Source organism: Pteropus medius, unplaced genomic scaffold (assembly GCF_902729225.1).
Source record: "Pteropus medius unplaced genomic scaffold, Ma_sr-lr_union100, whole genome shotgun sequence".
In the NCBI taxonomy this organism is placed as follows: Eukaryota; Metazoa; Chordata; class Mammalia; order Chiroptera; family Pteropodidae; genus Pteropus; species Pteropus medius.
In genome coordinates, this window is record NW_024355521.1 from 1,133,296 (window position 1) to 1,147,359 (window position 14,064).

The following is a 14,064-nucleotide window of genomic DNA, read 5'->3' on the forward strand; positions in this document are numbered from 1 at the left end:
GATGGATACGTTCGCTTTTTACTTTATAGCTGGGTAAACTGGGGGTCTGAGAAGCTGGGTGACTTGCCCTGAGTTACACAGCCAGGAAGCGGGACATGCTGACCGAGCACGGTACTGTGACGTCTCCTGTGGGCACAGCGGGACTTTGAGATCCTAAGGACCCTCCCCCTTCATCTCAAAGTTATCATGGGCCTTGGAAAACAAGTCCCTGTCACCCTTGGGCTGCCCCCACCTCCACCCTGTAATCTCCACACCTCCCTTCTTCATCACGACTTCCAGTCTTGCCCAAGGTTCAGGATGAAGGCCAGGACCGGGCAAGGAGGGGTTAACACCCCTCTGAGGGTTTGGGTGTCCTGGAGCAAATCTAGAAAGGCTTAGGGTGATGGTTACATCGCCACTGAGCCATGGCGGGTAGGAGGGGTTAGAGGGAGCCCAGGCCCAGGAGTGGATGTTCACCCCTGCCCTCGTCCCCATGATCGGGGGAGGGGAGGCAGAGAGGGGAAGGGGCAGCAGGGAGGTAGAGGGGAGGACAGTGAGGGAGAGAAGGATGGGAAGGAGGGCACTGTCACCCCAGAAGCCATTCCACTAACACACTCCCTTTCCTGGGAACAAATTGCACATTTGGAGTCACTTTCCTGGAAGAAAAAAATGGCTCTCTAAAAATATTTTGTCTTTCTCACCTCATCCTGGGGCTAAAACAGCCCAGCTGGTGACAAGCGAAGAAGGGGGTGCAGAAAAGTGACCTGGAGCCTGGAGTGAGAAGGACTGAGGGGGCGGGGAGACTCCTTTGCCTTTGAGACCATGGAATCTGAGGAAACACAACTGTCACTGAGATAGTTCATGTCTCTCGTGTGCTTTTTTGGCTTTTCGAGATTTGTAGAGACTAGCACTCCAGAGCCCCTGCTATGGGCCAGGCAGGCCCGGATCTAGATGCCCAGGGAGCTGTCATCCCAGGACAAGAGATGAGCTGCAGTCCCGTGTTCTGTCTCAGATGGGTCCCTGTTCTGTCTCTCACCATGTGGGTGGTCCTGAATAGGTCGCTTCCCTCACCGTGGGCCTCGGTCTCCTCTTCTGTAAATAGATCGGGTCCGGAAGGTCAAAAGTAATTCACAGCACCCTGCAGGTGGCCCTGGGACAGGGCCTGGCAGACGGCAATAGCAGGGTGGCAGGGGATCTGAGGAGAGGCCTGGGGGGCTCTGGAGTTGAATCCTGGGTCTGCCACTTCCTGGCCAGTGACCTGGGGCCACTCTCCTTCCATGGAAGTTAGAGTGAGTGACCGCCCCCCACTCCCAGGTTTGAGGGAAGTAAGTGAGGTAACCCAGGGCAGCGCCCCGCTCAGAACCCACCTAATTGACCATTATATTCCAGTCATTCTCTGCTTGGAGCTCTTCAGGTCTGAGGTGGGTGGACCAGGACACCCTCCACTGGGACTGAGTGACAGAGGCTGAGACACCCCCGGCCCAGCCCCACCAGCCCCGCCCAAGGAGCTGCCTCCACCCTGGGTTCTGAGGAACCCCAGGAGTTTTCTGGAGTCCTGGTAAGGGACACCTGGGGGTGAGGGGTGGGCAGGAGCATAAAGCGGCTCTCCGAGGCCAGCACAGACTGGGGCAGCATGGGCCTCACAGGAGCAATGGGAAAATGGGCCTTCTGATTTGCCTGGGACAGGCCTGGGCTACCTGAGTTTTTGTACTGTGTATTCATGATCTATTGTTGCATAAAAAATTACTCCTAAACACAGCAACTTCAAACAACAGTATACATTGAGCATCTCACCCAGTTTCTGTGGCTCAGTTCAGGAGCAGCTGAGCCGAGTAGTCCCGGTTGGGGGCAGGGGGGTCTCTCATGTGGCTGCAGTCAGGATGTCAGCCAGGCTAGCGGTCACTGAAGACTGGAATGGGAGGGTGGGGTGGCAAGGGAGGGACTCTGCTTCCAAGATGGCAAGTGTGACTGATATGGCTAACAGCAGGAGGCCTCAATTCCTCCCCATGTGGACCTCACCATGGAGAGTCCTAGAAAGTGATCCTAAAGCAAGTTGGAGCTATAGTGTCTTGTGCGGCCTAGCCTCGGAAGTCACACTCCACCCTTTTCACAAAATTCTATTGTTTCTAGGCAGCCCTGTTTCACATACACAAGGGTGAGAACACCAGGAGGCAGGCCACCTAGGAGGGCGGACACCCCAAGTGGTAACAGTTCAGTGCATCTGCTTTCATACTTAAAAAGTACCCCAGTATGCAGGATAAATTAAACAGTCACCCCAGTAAAAATTCTAAGGGCCTCAACACAGTAGGGAAAAATGGAAAGCAGTAATAATAATAGTAACAACAACTATTTTTTTGGGTCTATTATGTGCCCAGCCTGGTGTCAAGTGCTTCTAATGTACCCTGTGAAGTAGGGCTATTATCATCCCTATTTTCCAGATGAGGAAAGGGAGGAATAAGGGGGCAAATGACTTACACACGCCACATAGGGCTGGTGGAGCTAGGATGTGGTTTTAGTTGTTTGAAACCTTGGTGTATAAGTCAGGGATGTAGCCCCAGAAAAGGGGACCAGGGCCTCAGATCACATTAACAGAGGCATGGGGCTGCCTTCCTTGGCCCCAACCATCTGACCTCACACCAGCCCTGTGAGGGTGGCAGGGCTGGGCTACCATTCCGGGTGACAATTGGGGAAACTGAGGCCCAGCAAAGTCAGTGATTTGCCGGAGGTAACACAGGTGACTCAAAGGCAAAGCTAGAGCCCGTGAGCCAGATCTGTGACCATGCCCTGATATCCTAAGCTGGAGTGAGAGACTAGCCCTACGCCAAGGAGAAGCTGGGGAGAGAAGAAGAAAGAGGGTAAGCTTGGTCTTTGGGCAGATGCCAGACCTCTGGTCTCTGGGTGGTACTGGTAACTCCTCAAGCCAGGAAAAAGCTATCCCAGCCCCGACTTTGGCACCTTGAACCCTTAGGCCGTTGTGTACAATGCTTTCTTTAGGCAGCAGCACCCTCGTGTGGCTACTTCTAGTAACTACATGAAGTCACACGTTTCCTCCCCACAAATGCTCCTTCAGATAAAATGCTTACTTGGTTAGTGACTCATTGTGCAGTTTGGGTTTCAGACTCATCTGTATAATGGGCTGATAACCTCTACCCTACCTAATTCCCTAAGGCTTTCATGAGGATCAAAGGAATCACAAATATGAACGTGCTCTGTAAACTATAAAGAACTGTGATCGGGTAAAGGGTTATTACACAAACTGTGTGTCATCTGTCTTGGAGGGACTCTGCAAGAGAGACCAAGAATGCAGGTATCTAGCTGGTGGCAGCCCAGGACATCACATCTTGGGGCAGACTTGGTAGGAATGGGAATGGTGGCCAGTCAAATGAGGAAGTAGACGCTGAGCCCAGAATTCAGCCCGCTCCAAGAAACTCAGTTCTGCAGAGGGGGAATCTAGGCTAAGGGGCAAAGCCTCAGACGCAGATTTGGTCTCAGCCAAAGACTCGTATCAGAACCCAGACCCTGTTTCCTTATCAATGAGATGGGGATAACTACATTCCTCATGGGACTGTTATGAAGAGTGAAAGAACATGTATAAACCATCTCTTTAGGTGCCTGGCACAGAGTCAGTTCACAATAAATTACTTCACGTAAACTTTACATAATGGACAAGGATTGTTTTGTTCACCAAAACCTATGCACAGCCATTGGAGGAGTAATGCTAGAGGTAAAAGATGATAAATACCATTCATTTATTATACCAATGCGCCGGATACTGCGCTAAGTAAGCTACATAATTTCATCTTCACAATCAACCTTTGACATAGGTACTATTATTTTCCTTATTTGACAGAAAGGGAAACTTGGCCTCAGAGAGATAACCCACATCATAAAAGGCAGTTGAAATTAAACCCTTTAATTGTTCGACTAAAAAGCCTCAAAGACACAGGCTTGAAACAAGGGAAGGAGGGGTGATCACGTTTCTAACATAGTATCTTGCTTTGTTACCACTAAAAAAAATACCACAAAAAACATTTCATTAAATGCTAAGAGTATGAGAGAAAAACTCCAGAGCGTAAGTATAAATAGTCCAGGTAGAAAAGAAAACCAGCACGCGAGTGCCTGTGCCAGGCACTTGACATTCATCAACAATTCTATCCCACCACAGCTCCACAAGGCATTACACCAATCTTACAAGAGGAAACAGGCTCAAACAGGCTCACTTAGTCTCCCAAGGTCACAAAGACAGCAAGCAAATGGGAAAGAAATCCAAGCCAACTACTTTGTACATTGACTCTGCAAGGGTCTAGTAAAACCTTAATTATACCTTTCTGTGGCATGATGTGAGAACTACTTCACATGTATTATTATCACTTTCAATTCATTTCCAGAGAGGCTGAAGATGAGGGGAAGTAACAGCCAAGCACACACACAGAGTGGCGGGACCCATGTTTGAACCCAGGATGATTCCGGAGCCGGTTTACCATGCACCCAGCATGCTCTCTCTGATGGGCCCACAATGGCTGCTGCAGCGGGAGAAGGCTGGGAAAGGACCCAATTACAGCCACCAAAAAAAGCAAAGTCAGGTTCTGGATCTGAAACCTACATATATCAGCTTCCTTTCCCTCCCTTTATTCCTGGGACTGCAGGGCCTGCTAGTGACAATCCCATACCGCTGAGAGAGGGCCATTCAAAGTTCCCTTCTGCAGACACCTGGAGGCTCCTCTTCAGACATGAGGTAGCGTGGCTCCCACTTGATCTCCCCGGCCAAGCTCATTCTTTAGTTGCCAACAGACTAATGTTTCAGTGGCAGATTTTGTCAAAGTAGCTTCTGGAGTAAGGGCAGTAAAGAGGGAAAGTGGGCATCCTCAGGCAAAGGTGACAGGGACTAGTGAGCTAGAGCCTCCTGTACTAAAAGATGGAGGAGGTCCCCAGTTGGAGGCTAAGATGAGCAAGCTAGGACACTGGGACAGCCTGGGCTGGCCTGCGTGTGGGCTTGGTGGACAGGGTAAGGACAGGAGCAGCCAGAGAGAAAAGGGGACCTCAGGAGGGGGAAGACTGGGCAGCCTTCCAGATGCCTTATCTACAGCCCGGCCTTGGAAAATTAGGTGCCCCGATACTTTGCTGGGAGACATTTGAAATTGATCGCATTCTAATCTAGACCCAGGCTCACAAATCCTGCCAAGGCCAGGAAGAGGCAGTGACGATCACAAGGAGAGCACAGGGCCAATTGCAGGGCGAAAGCTTTTTGAGAATGCTCTGGGCCCAGGGAGGTGAATACTCTTCTCTGATTTTTCAGTAGAAGTTGGAAATCTGGACAAATGTGGAGTGTCTTGATTTTGAAAGCACGGGGCAGACTAAACCCAACATCCTTGGGTCAAATCTGGCTCAAGAACCATCAGTTTGACAACCCGGCCTTATTCCAATTCTCTCCCCCTCCTACCCATCCTCTCACAAAAAAACAAAATAAACAGAAAGAAAGGCACCAACAAGGAAAGGGCTGTCCTAGGGCACTATATTGGGAAAAAAGAAGTTAAAGCACAAATTCAGATTCCAAAGTTCTGTATTTTTCAAAATAAAGATCACACATTGTTTAGAGACAATCTACACAAGAGTTACAAAAAATAGTTGCCCAGGCATAAGCATACACAGGTTTGTTAATTATACACATATGGTTACAAGTGTGCTTGCAAAAAAGTTCATTGGAAATATACACAAGGCTCTGGAAATGTACACCGTGTAGTGTTACAATTCTATATTCAAACAAGGAAATTTGACAGTATGTTACATTCACTTACAAGTAGACAAAATGCAAAATACAATTCATCTTCTGTACAAAAAGGAAGGGTGATTCACACTTTACAAGGTGGGAGGGCTTCTGTAAGGAAAGGTAGGGCAGGGCTGAACTTTGCACATCCTTTTGACTGTCACAAAATAAGCAAAACATTACGTTTTTAGGATTAAAAAAACACTACTGTGAACTGAATCATCTTGAATAACATTTAGAAAGGATCTCGCTACTATCTGACTAGGTGACAAATAAAATCAAGCTAATTTTTTTTTTTTAACATATAACTAGGCTGTATAAAGAACATTTATTCCTTCGAAAGAAAAAAAATTTACTTCTGGTTGAAATTACAATTTACAATATACAACACTATATGCTACGACCATAAAAGGTGTGAATATACACTGAATGCACAGGGTTGGCTAATTCTTTTTTTCTTACCAAAAAACGTGTTTATGTTGATTCAAACTTCTCCACATTTACATTACAGGTATACAAATGTACAATTGTACAATCAAAAGTATGTTCGACTACTAGGGTACATTATAGATACAGATTAGACATCAAAACAAGAAAATACTACAAATTTGTATATATGCAAAGTCTACACCAAGTATACACTATATATTTATAGAAGCAAGACCAAAAGCAGAGTTGGATTTTTTTTTCTCATGCTAAATAATCAAGATTTTGCCTTTCAATGTTAACAGAAAAAAATCCAATAGGCAGTAAACAATTACACCCGCCGGGCCTGGAAAGACATTCTGACAGCCCGTCTCCTCATCACAAAACAGACTACACCATCTTCTTCAGCATAATAGTCTCCAAAAAAGTCAATTTTTAGAAGTTTCATAAACTTAATGTCATAAACTGAAGCTTTAGCAACTCTGAAACGATTTTCATTTTATATATATATATGTATGTGTATATATATATACATATATATACTTTTTTTATAAACAGTGTTAAATGCCAGTTTGGGGTCATTTAACTAAAATTCAAATTTCTCAGGTTTTTTTGTTTGTTTTTGTTTTTTACTAAAATGAAGTGGGGAAGAGCTATTTGCAAAATTTGCCGGCAAGGCAAATGAGTTAAAAACCTTTTTTCTTTTTTTTTTTTTAAACTTTTTTTTTTGTTAAACCAACCACCCTGAAAGTTTCCACACGTGGAATATAGATACAACATTGAACAAAATATGTGGCTTCCCATGTACATCGGTTACCTATGTACAAGTATCATATACACCAGTAAAACAACAGGGCAATTAGTCAATTAAAAAAAATAATTAGTACATGTTATGCGTAATAAAATTAAACAAATTTACAAAGGCTTTTCCACTTGTGGATTTGATTCCTTTTTTTGGAGAGGGTAATCCTGGAGCAACCATGTACGCGTTCCAGATTCTATACTAGAATACTTCTGGTTGCTGGTTGGATTCACCAGTGGGCCAGTGAGGTCAGTGGGAATGAGGGGACAGGGGTGACACTGCCTCAGATAATACCATTAGGAGGGCCACAGATGGGCCCTAAGTCAACGCCATTCTTCATGTAGTATTTCTCCAGCTTGGCCAGGATGTGCTTGCCATAGGTATACTTGCGAAGAGTCGCGATGTGGGGCCGGATCTGTGGAGGAAGCACAATGTGCGTTACTCTGGCCTGAAAACAGTTTTGGGCGGACTCGCGCTCCCAGACACCACATCACGCATACAAGCACACACACCCCACAGCAATACCTTTTGCTGGTTCAGCCAAAGCACCTGAATCCTAGAGCTACAGTGACCCATCAGATGAGGACAATAGCTCCTATTCCGAGCACTGGTGCAGGACATGAAGGCTCTGGAGGCTGGACAGCCACTGACCACTCCCAGGACAGTATTTGCAGGAAGTGCACCCCGACTGACAGCCATGCTTCCTACGCCAGCTACTGCACAGTGCCTCCCTGCGGATGCTTTCAGCCCCTCTGGCCCTGCGCTTGGTATCTCAGCCCTCCTGAACAGTGGGGGTTTCTTTCTGGGCCCCATGAATCCTGAGCTCACCACCTAACACTGTCCACCAGTTCACAAAGGATCACAGAAAGCTGCTAACGACATTAAAAATGACTCACATGATTCGGGCTTGTTCATTTAAGCCTCCTAAGAGGTGTGATAACCCCCATTTTACTGATGAAAAGATGAAGGCACAGCAGTGAAGTCACTCATCCAAAATCAAATGGCTAATGAAGGACAGCACAGATATTTGAGCCCAAGTGTCTGGCTCCTCCCCAAACTCTTTTTCTCCTCCGTACTCTCACGGCACTGCCTACTGCACCAATCTCATCCTTCACCCTCTCCAAGGCTCAGCTCTACAAGTATTCTACTCCATTCTCCCCTCCCTGAGCAGATCCACGTTGAGAAGTCCTATGCATCCCAGACAACCTGACAGGTGCTTTCTTTCTGGAACCACCTTTCCTCTTCCGTGAGCTCATGGAGTTTTCTGCATATCTCAGCTGCAGCATCTAACACGCTGTATTGACAACCACCTGCGTACTGATCCACTGTCCCACAGACACCGTGAAGAACCAGGTCTTGTTAACCTATTTCCTCATCCACACTTGCACACAGTGGGCAATGGACCAGGGTAGATGGATGCTCTCTAGACTGAGAGCTCCACGTGGACAACTTTTTTGTCTCGTTAGTTGTGTCTTCAAGCAATGAAGGGTCAAGTAGCTCTAGAAACCATTTCTAGACACAGATCCGTATCAGCTATGACATCCCACCCAGGAGCCTATGTGGGAAACGTATTAATTGACTTGAATCTGAGCTGTGCAACCTAGACAATTTGCCCAACCTCCCTAGACTCATCTATAAAAAAGGAAGGAATAATGCTATACTTATATTTAGTTGTAGTGAGGACTGTGTACATGGCCAATGTTTTTGTCATTAGAACTTGAAATCCAACCCTCTAGCTTTTGGTAGCTCCCCTGGGACTGGCTGACTGATGAGCCTAGCCACTTACTTAACCTTTACACCTCTCCTCTTCCAGACAAAGAAACTAACAACCCACATGTATGTGCGTGTACAGTATTGTGGAAGTCTACTTTTTACCTGACTTAATAAGGTGAAAATTAATCACCTGCTCACTCCCAATGTTTCTTCTCACTAAATAAAAAGGGTATAGCTGAACCAGAGAAGAGATGAAAACTCTTCGTTTTTCAGATTCTTGGGACTCCTCTCTCCACTCAATCAACCAACTGCTAAGCCCCAGTCTATCCACCTCTCTTCAATCCCAAAGCTGCTGCCATCTCTTGGTTTAACTATTTTAACAGCCTGCCATCCAGTCTCTTCACTGCCTCATCTCCTACTTCTTCCTGTTCTCCACATTAGTCATCAGCTTATTCATCGGCCAGGACAATTATCGGAAATGTAAAAGTGATTTTGCCACCACAATCCTGCCCTAATGAACTTGCTTTACTTCTTCAAATACACTGTCCTGTCTCGTGCTTCCAAGCCTTCATACACCAGGTTCCTTCGGCCTAGAAAGATCTGCAAAGATTTATTCAAATGTCACCCTCTTAGGGAACCCCACGTTAGAGGCATCGTACCACATTCTCACACAGCCCTGCCCAATATTTCCCCAGCACTACTGTAACTACCTGTGCATATACTGTCGTGTACACCAGCACAGCAGCCCTGCTGAAAGCAGGGCTTACTCATTAAGCACGTGACTGCTACAGCATTTGTTGAATGAATAAATGAAGGGACACGCTTTAAACTTCTGCATATCTCCAACATTCCCTCTGCCTCCACCAGCTTTCAACCCACAGATTCACAACATAAGGACTCTGGACTCCCCCAGCCTTCAACCTCCATGGCCAACACCAACGCAGTGTTATGTTTTGTTTTGCTTTGAACTGGAGGTGGTAGGGGCCTCGTCCGGCTCAGAACTCGAGTCCGTAACAAAGATTCTCATTACCGAACCGTGTTCTCAGTGAGGGCAAGTGGCTCGTTATCGCCAGACCATGACCATCCTCTCCGCTGAGAAGGGCTGGGTGAGTTCAGAGCCCAAAGGTCAAGGGTTCAGGTCACGAGCACCCCGAGGCTCGCAGCACAACACAGCTGCAGCATGCCTGCCTGTGGGTTTGTTTCGCCTCCTGGGCCCTGTGGTCTCTGTGGGGCTGGCTGCGGCCGGCTGGACCTGTTCCTGAAGCCGTGGGCCTCTCCAGGTGCTTTCTGGGCCAGCCCTCGCCCACAGCACCTACCACTTCAGATTTCTATCCGTTCTCCTGTCTAACTCCCCTTGAGCCTGGACTTCTCCTCCTCCCGCGCAGCTTCCCCTCAGACTCGGGGCACGCGCTCTCAGCACTGCTTTCCATCACCCTTCCCCACACTGTGCGCTGTGGGCAGGGATCAGTCTTAGTCACCTCTGTGCTGGTGTCTGCCACAGAGTGGGCATCGGGTCAACGTGCCAGGCCCGGCACAGCACTGGGCGGGCAGGCACTCATTCAGTAAACGGTGGTGGGATGAATGAATAAGAGGGAGGAGGGAGAAATGGAAATAAGGCAAGCAGGTCGCTTTGTTGGACTGAGAAGCTGAGTTCCTAGGAACAGAGGGGCAGAAGCCTGGCCCGAAGATCAGGGAGGAAAATCCCTGTCAAAGACTGGGTTTAAGACTTTCATACCAGTGAGTTATTGATAGAGGAGAAGTTGCAAACATGGGACAATGGTCACTCCAGATAAAAAGAAAAAGGAGCACAGCATGTGACATAGTCTAGTAACAAATTCTGCAGAAGGCACCAAGATGTCCATTCTCCTCTGCATTTCAGAAGTGTGAAGAACCCAAGGCTTTGCACACTTTCTGACTGAGATCTGCCTGACCTGGCCTACCTTATGCATGACGATCTTCCGCTGGGCTGGCTCTGCCACATCAATCATCTTCTGGACCACGTAGTTGGCATACTGGTCCTTCATCATGGTGTATAAGGCACTGTGGGGACCGTCGTTCATGGTGCATACCTCATCGATAAGCACAGCACGCTCCGTACGGGAGGCATGAGTGACACATTTCTCCACAACATTGCTGTAATGAGACAAATCCAGGGACAACTCTTAGAAAAGGGACCTTGTTAGTGTGTGCTTGTCTAGCCTCTGCCCTGACCTCGGGATCAACAGCAAGAGATCTTAATATTTTTGAACGATGAAGTCATCCACTGTTTGGCTCTGTGACACTCTCCACCTTTGCCACCTGTGGCTTCCAACGTGAACCGCAGTCAAGACCAGGTCTTGGAGGGTACCAGACCCAACTCTCCAACAGGTGAGGGTTAACAAGCCTGGGCAAGTGACTGGGCTTAAACACAAGCTTCACAAGACCAGTTAATTGCCAAACTGGTTAATGAGCATAATTTCAACATGTATCAAAATCTAACCATTCTTTCCTGCCCTCTGTGGGCTTACTGAGGCCAGGAACAAGTCTTTCTTATATCTAAACCCCTAGTGCCAAGCACAGAGCTTGGCATTTGGGAGGCTGTACAAATGCACTGAGCAGACAACCACAGCACCCATTCTGCCACCTCATGCTGCCTTCTCAACCCTTTTCGAGTTTAGAAAAAAAAGTGCAGCTCACTGCCAGCACTGATTTAACATCACACATAAGAATGCTGTTTTCTAGGATTTGACATTTTTAGCAATCGAGATTTACTATATTTTGTCAACGGAAATACCACCGCTAAAAACAGAATGCTATAAATAGAATGGTGTCATTTGTTTCCAAAGACTATTGATATACTGGAGCAATGCAAAAATAATAATAATTTTTTAAAAAAGCGATATTTCATGGCAAATATTGGGGGTAAGGTTAGGCCTGTAATCCGCGAGTCATCTTGGGGTAAACGCTGCAGCCCTAGTGCTGCCGCCAAGTATTGCTTAACACTTCAGAAACATATATCATCCTGGAAAGGCGGGGGCGGGGATGTGGTTACATTAAATCAGAGTTACTCTACAATCCAGAGGGACCTCAGAGGCTGATTAAATTACACACAGCCACCCTGGTGTGTATTTACTAGCCAGGAGTAACTGATTACTCATTAGTGTTGGCTTTATAATTCAACACTACTTTGCACCGGTGGCTATGGGCATGAAGAAGTTGTGTAATGTCAAAGAACAATACATATTTGTATTTGTATTACTGGAGCCAATTATGTAGCAGAATGAACACACCTGGTGAGTAGGTGGGCAGGTGAAGGCTTTACCAAGAGTTCATGACTTGGGGGAAAGCTGTTTTGGATCATGGAACACACAAATAGAAAAAGAATTTGAAAGGTTTTGGACCTAGCTAATGCAGAAAGCTTTTTTTGACAATCTTGAAAAATAGCCATTTAGCCTCTGCTTGGGAATATCTAATGATTTAGAAGTAATTACTTTCTAGGGCAACATACCATATGGGTGAATGGCTCTGTTAAACACTCTTCCTTATATACTGAAACTAAATATGCTTCTCTGAAATTTCACCCATTTGTCTGAATTTTGCATTCAGGGGCTGGAAAAGGACATATGCCTACTCCAGGAGCACCTGAAGGCAGAGACAGTCTTACTCTTTCTTCAAATGGCCAGCCCTCTAGATATCTGAATAATCATTGCAAATAACCATGATCAGCATAATTCCCTGTTCCTGAGGTTTTTACACAGTAATGGCATCTTGTTTCATGGAACTCTGAATGGACCCTCTCAGTGTTATTTGCTTTTGCACACTGAGCTTATGCATATGCTTTAATATAGAAAACAAAAATTCTCAAGCTAAAATATTTAAGAACTATCATCTTGCCAGACATTTCTTTAATCTACCTTCTTAATATATAGTGTGTAACAAATCTGGTGAGCTAATCTATCAAGTCTAATTAAGACAATACCCTCTCCCCTCTACTGTAGCGATAGGGGAAAACTTTTTTCCCCCACCTTCCTTCTACAGTACTATGCAATTCTAGCATGAGCTGAAGGTGTGGTGCTGTGGAAATAAATTTCTTAAAAGGCACTGGCTCCTCCCTTAGCAGAAAAGGGAGTTAAGATATTATTGGGCTGGTTCAGAGAGCACAAAGCCAGTCGCGATCTCCAAAGATTCAGGCAAAGAACTCATCAGTTTTCAGGACTGCTTGGCTGGGTGTACCTTCATCGACTCCAGGCCTACTTTCCTACAAAGTGTTGAGGACTAGAACACGACTTTCTGCTAAACTGGGCTGGGGACAGGACACTCACTCTTCTGGGTGGAGGACTCAATCCTCAGCACTGACCTGTCTTTCAAGAAAGCTAATAGATAGATCAGCTACCACTATCGGATTCCACTTGGCCAAAGGGTTCCACCTTAACACATGATCAATAGCATTTCACTCTTTTAAGTTTATTCTGGTTTTTCTGAAACTGTGGTTCCCAGCCCATCTGTGGGGGATAAAAATCAATTTAGTAATTTGTGACCAGTTTTTTTAATGAAACAGAATACTAAGTATCAGCATTAATCATGGGCAGTTCCAGTTATGTGTGTGTACACATGTCTGAGTATGCAAAGTCAATAAAAAGTTTACTTTGTATTCTGGGTCATCACCAAAAAGTCAGAAAGTCACTAATCTATTTTACTGGTTTATTTCTATTAATCTGTTTTGAATTTACTGGATCTTTCTTCTGTTCTAATTTGCTATTAAGGCCATATAGTGAATTTTACTTCAGATGATATATTTTTCTAGTCTAGAATTTCCATTTTGTTCCTTTTATCATAAAGCTTCTAATTCTCTAGTAACATTTCTTATAATCCATTCATTATAAGCATATTTTCCTTTACATCCTAGAGTATAATCCTCTTCCGCTAACTCCAACATCTGGGTAGTGTGGATGGTTTTGGATTTCTATTTCTTATTTTTTCCTGAGTACAGGTCATATTTTCCTGTTATCTAGACATAGTAAATGATACACTGCAAAAACTGAGTTCTGTTCTGTTCCTCTAAAGAGTATTACTTCCCCAATCCCTTTATTTACTGTAATTAACTAGGCTGAACTCAAACTGCAAAACTTCTCCCATGCTGTAGGCAGCAGGTGAAATCTCGGTTCAATTCTTAGCCTTAGTTGGGCTGCCCTGAGTTTGTCTCATGCAAATGTGATTGAAGAGTCAACCAGACATTTGGGAAATTTAAACACAGGCCTCCCCCTCTCTGGTTCTCTTCCTTTCCAGGATTTCTTCCCTGCTATTTTGTCACTTCTGTTGCCATGGTTGCCCCAAACTCTGCCTCCTAAGAATACTGGAGATATTCTAGTATTTCCATGGTCCTGGTAAATGTCGAAAACCA

The 14,064-nt window shown here is 45.7% G+C and overlaps 1 protein-coding gene and 1 non-coding gene across 18 annotated transcripts in view; both read right to left on the reverse strand.

The window, feature by feature from the left end:
• Positions 1 to 5,521: 5,521 nt before the first annotated feature.
• The window catches only part of PUM1 (pumilio RNA binding family member 1), a 103,881-nt gene continuing 95,338 nt past the window's right edge, over positions 5,522 to 14,064 (reverse strand). For all 17 annotated transcript variants that reach the window (XM_039858674.1, XM_039858673.1, XM_039858664.1 and 14 more), the window contains 2 exons: positions 10,625 to 10,817; positions 5,522 to 7,386 (listed from right to left, as the gene is read on the reverse strand). In XM_039858674.1, coding sequence (XP_039714608.1) covers positions 7,255 to 7,386; positions 10,625 to 10,817 — 325 coding nt within the window. In that variant the 3' untranslated portion in view covers positions 5,522 to 7,254. The remainder of the gene's footprint in view (positions 7,387 to 10,624; positions 10,818 to 14,064) is intronic.
• LOC120599626 (small nucleolar RNA SNORD103/SNORD85) lies at positions 9,674 to 9,758 on the reverse strand. Its single transcript, XR_005651949.1, has one exon. It is a non-coding gene; the product is annotated as a small nucleolar RNA SNORD103/SNORD85 (small nucleolar RNA).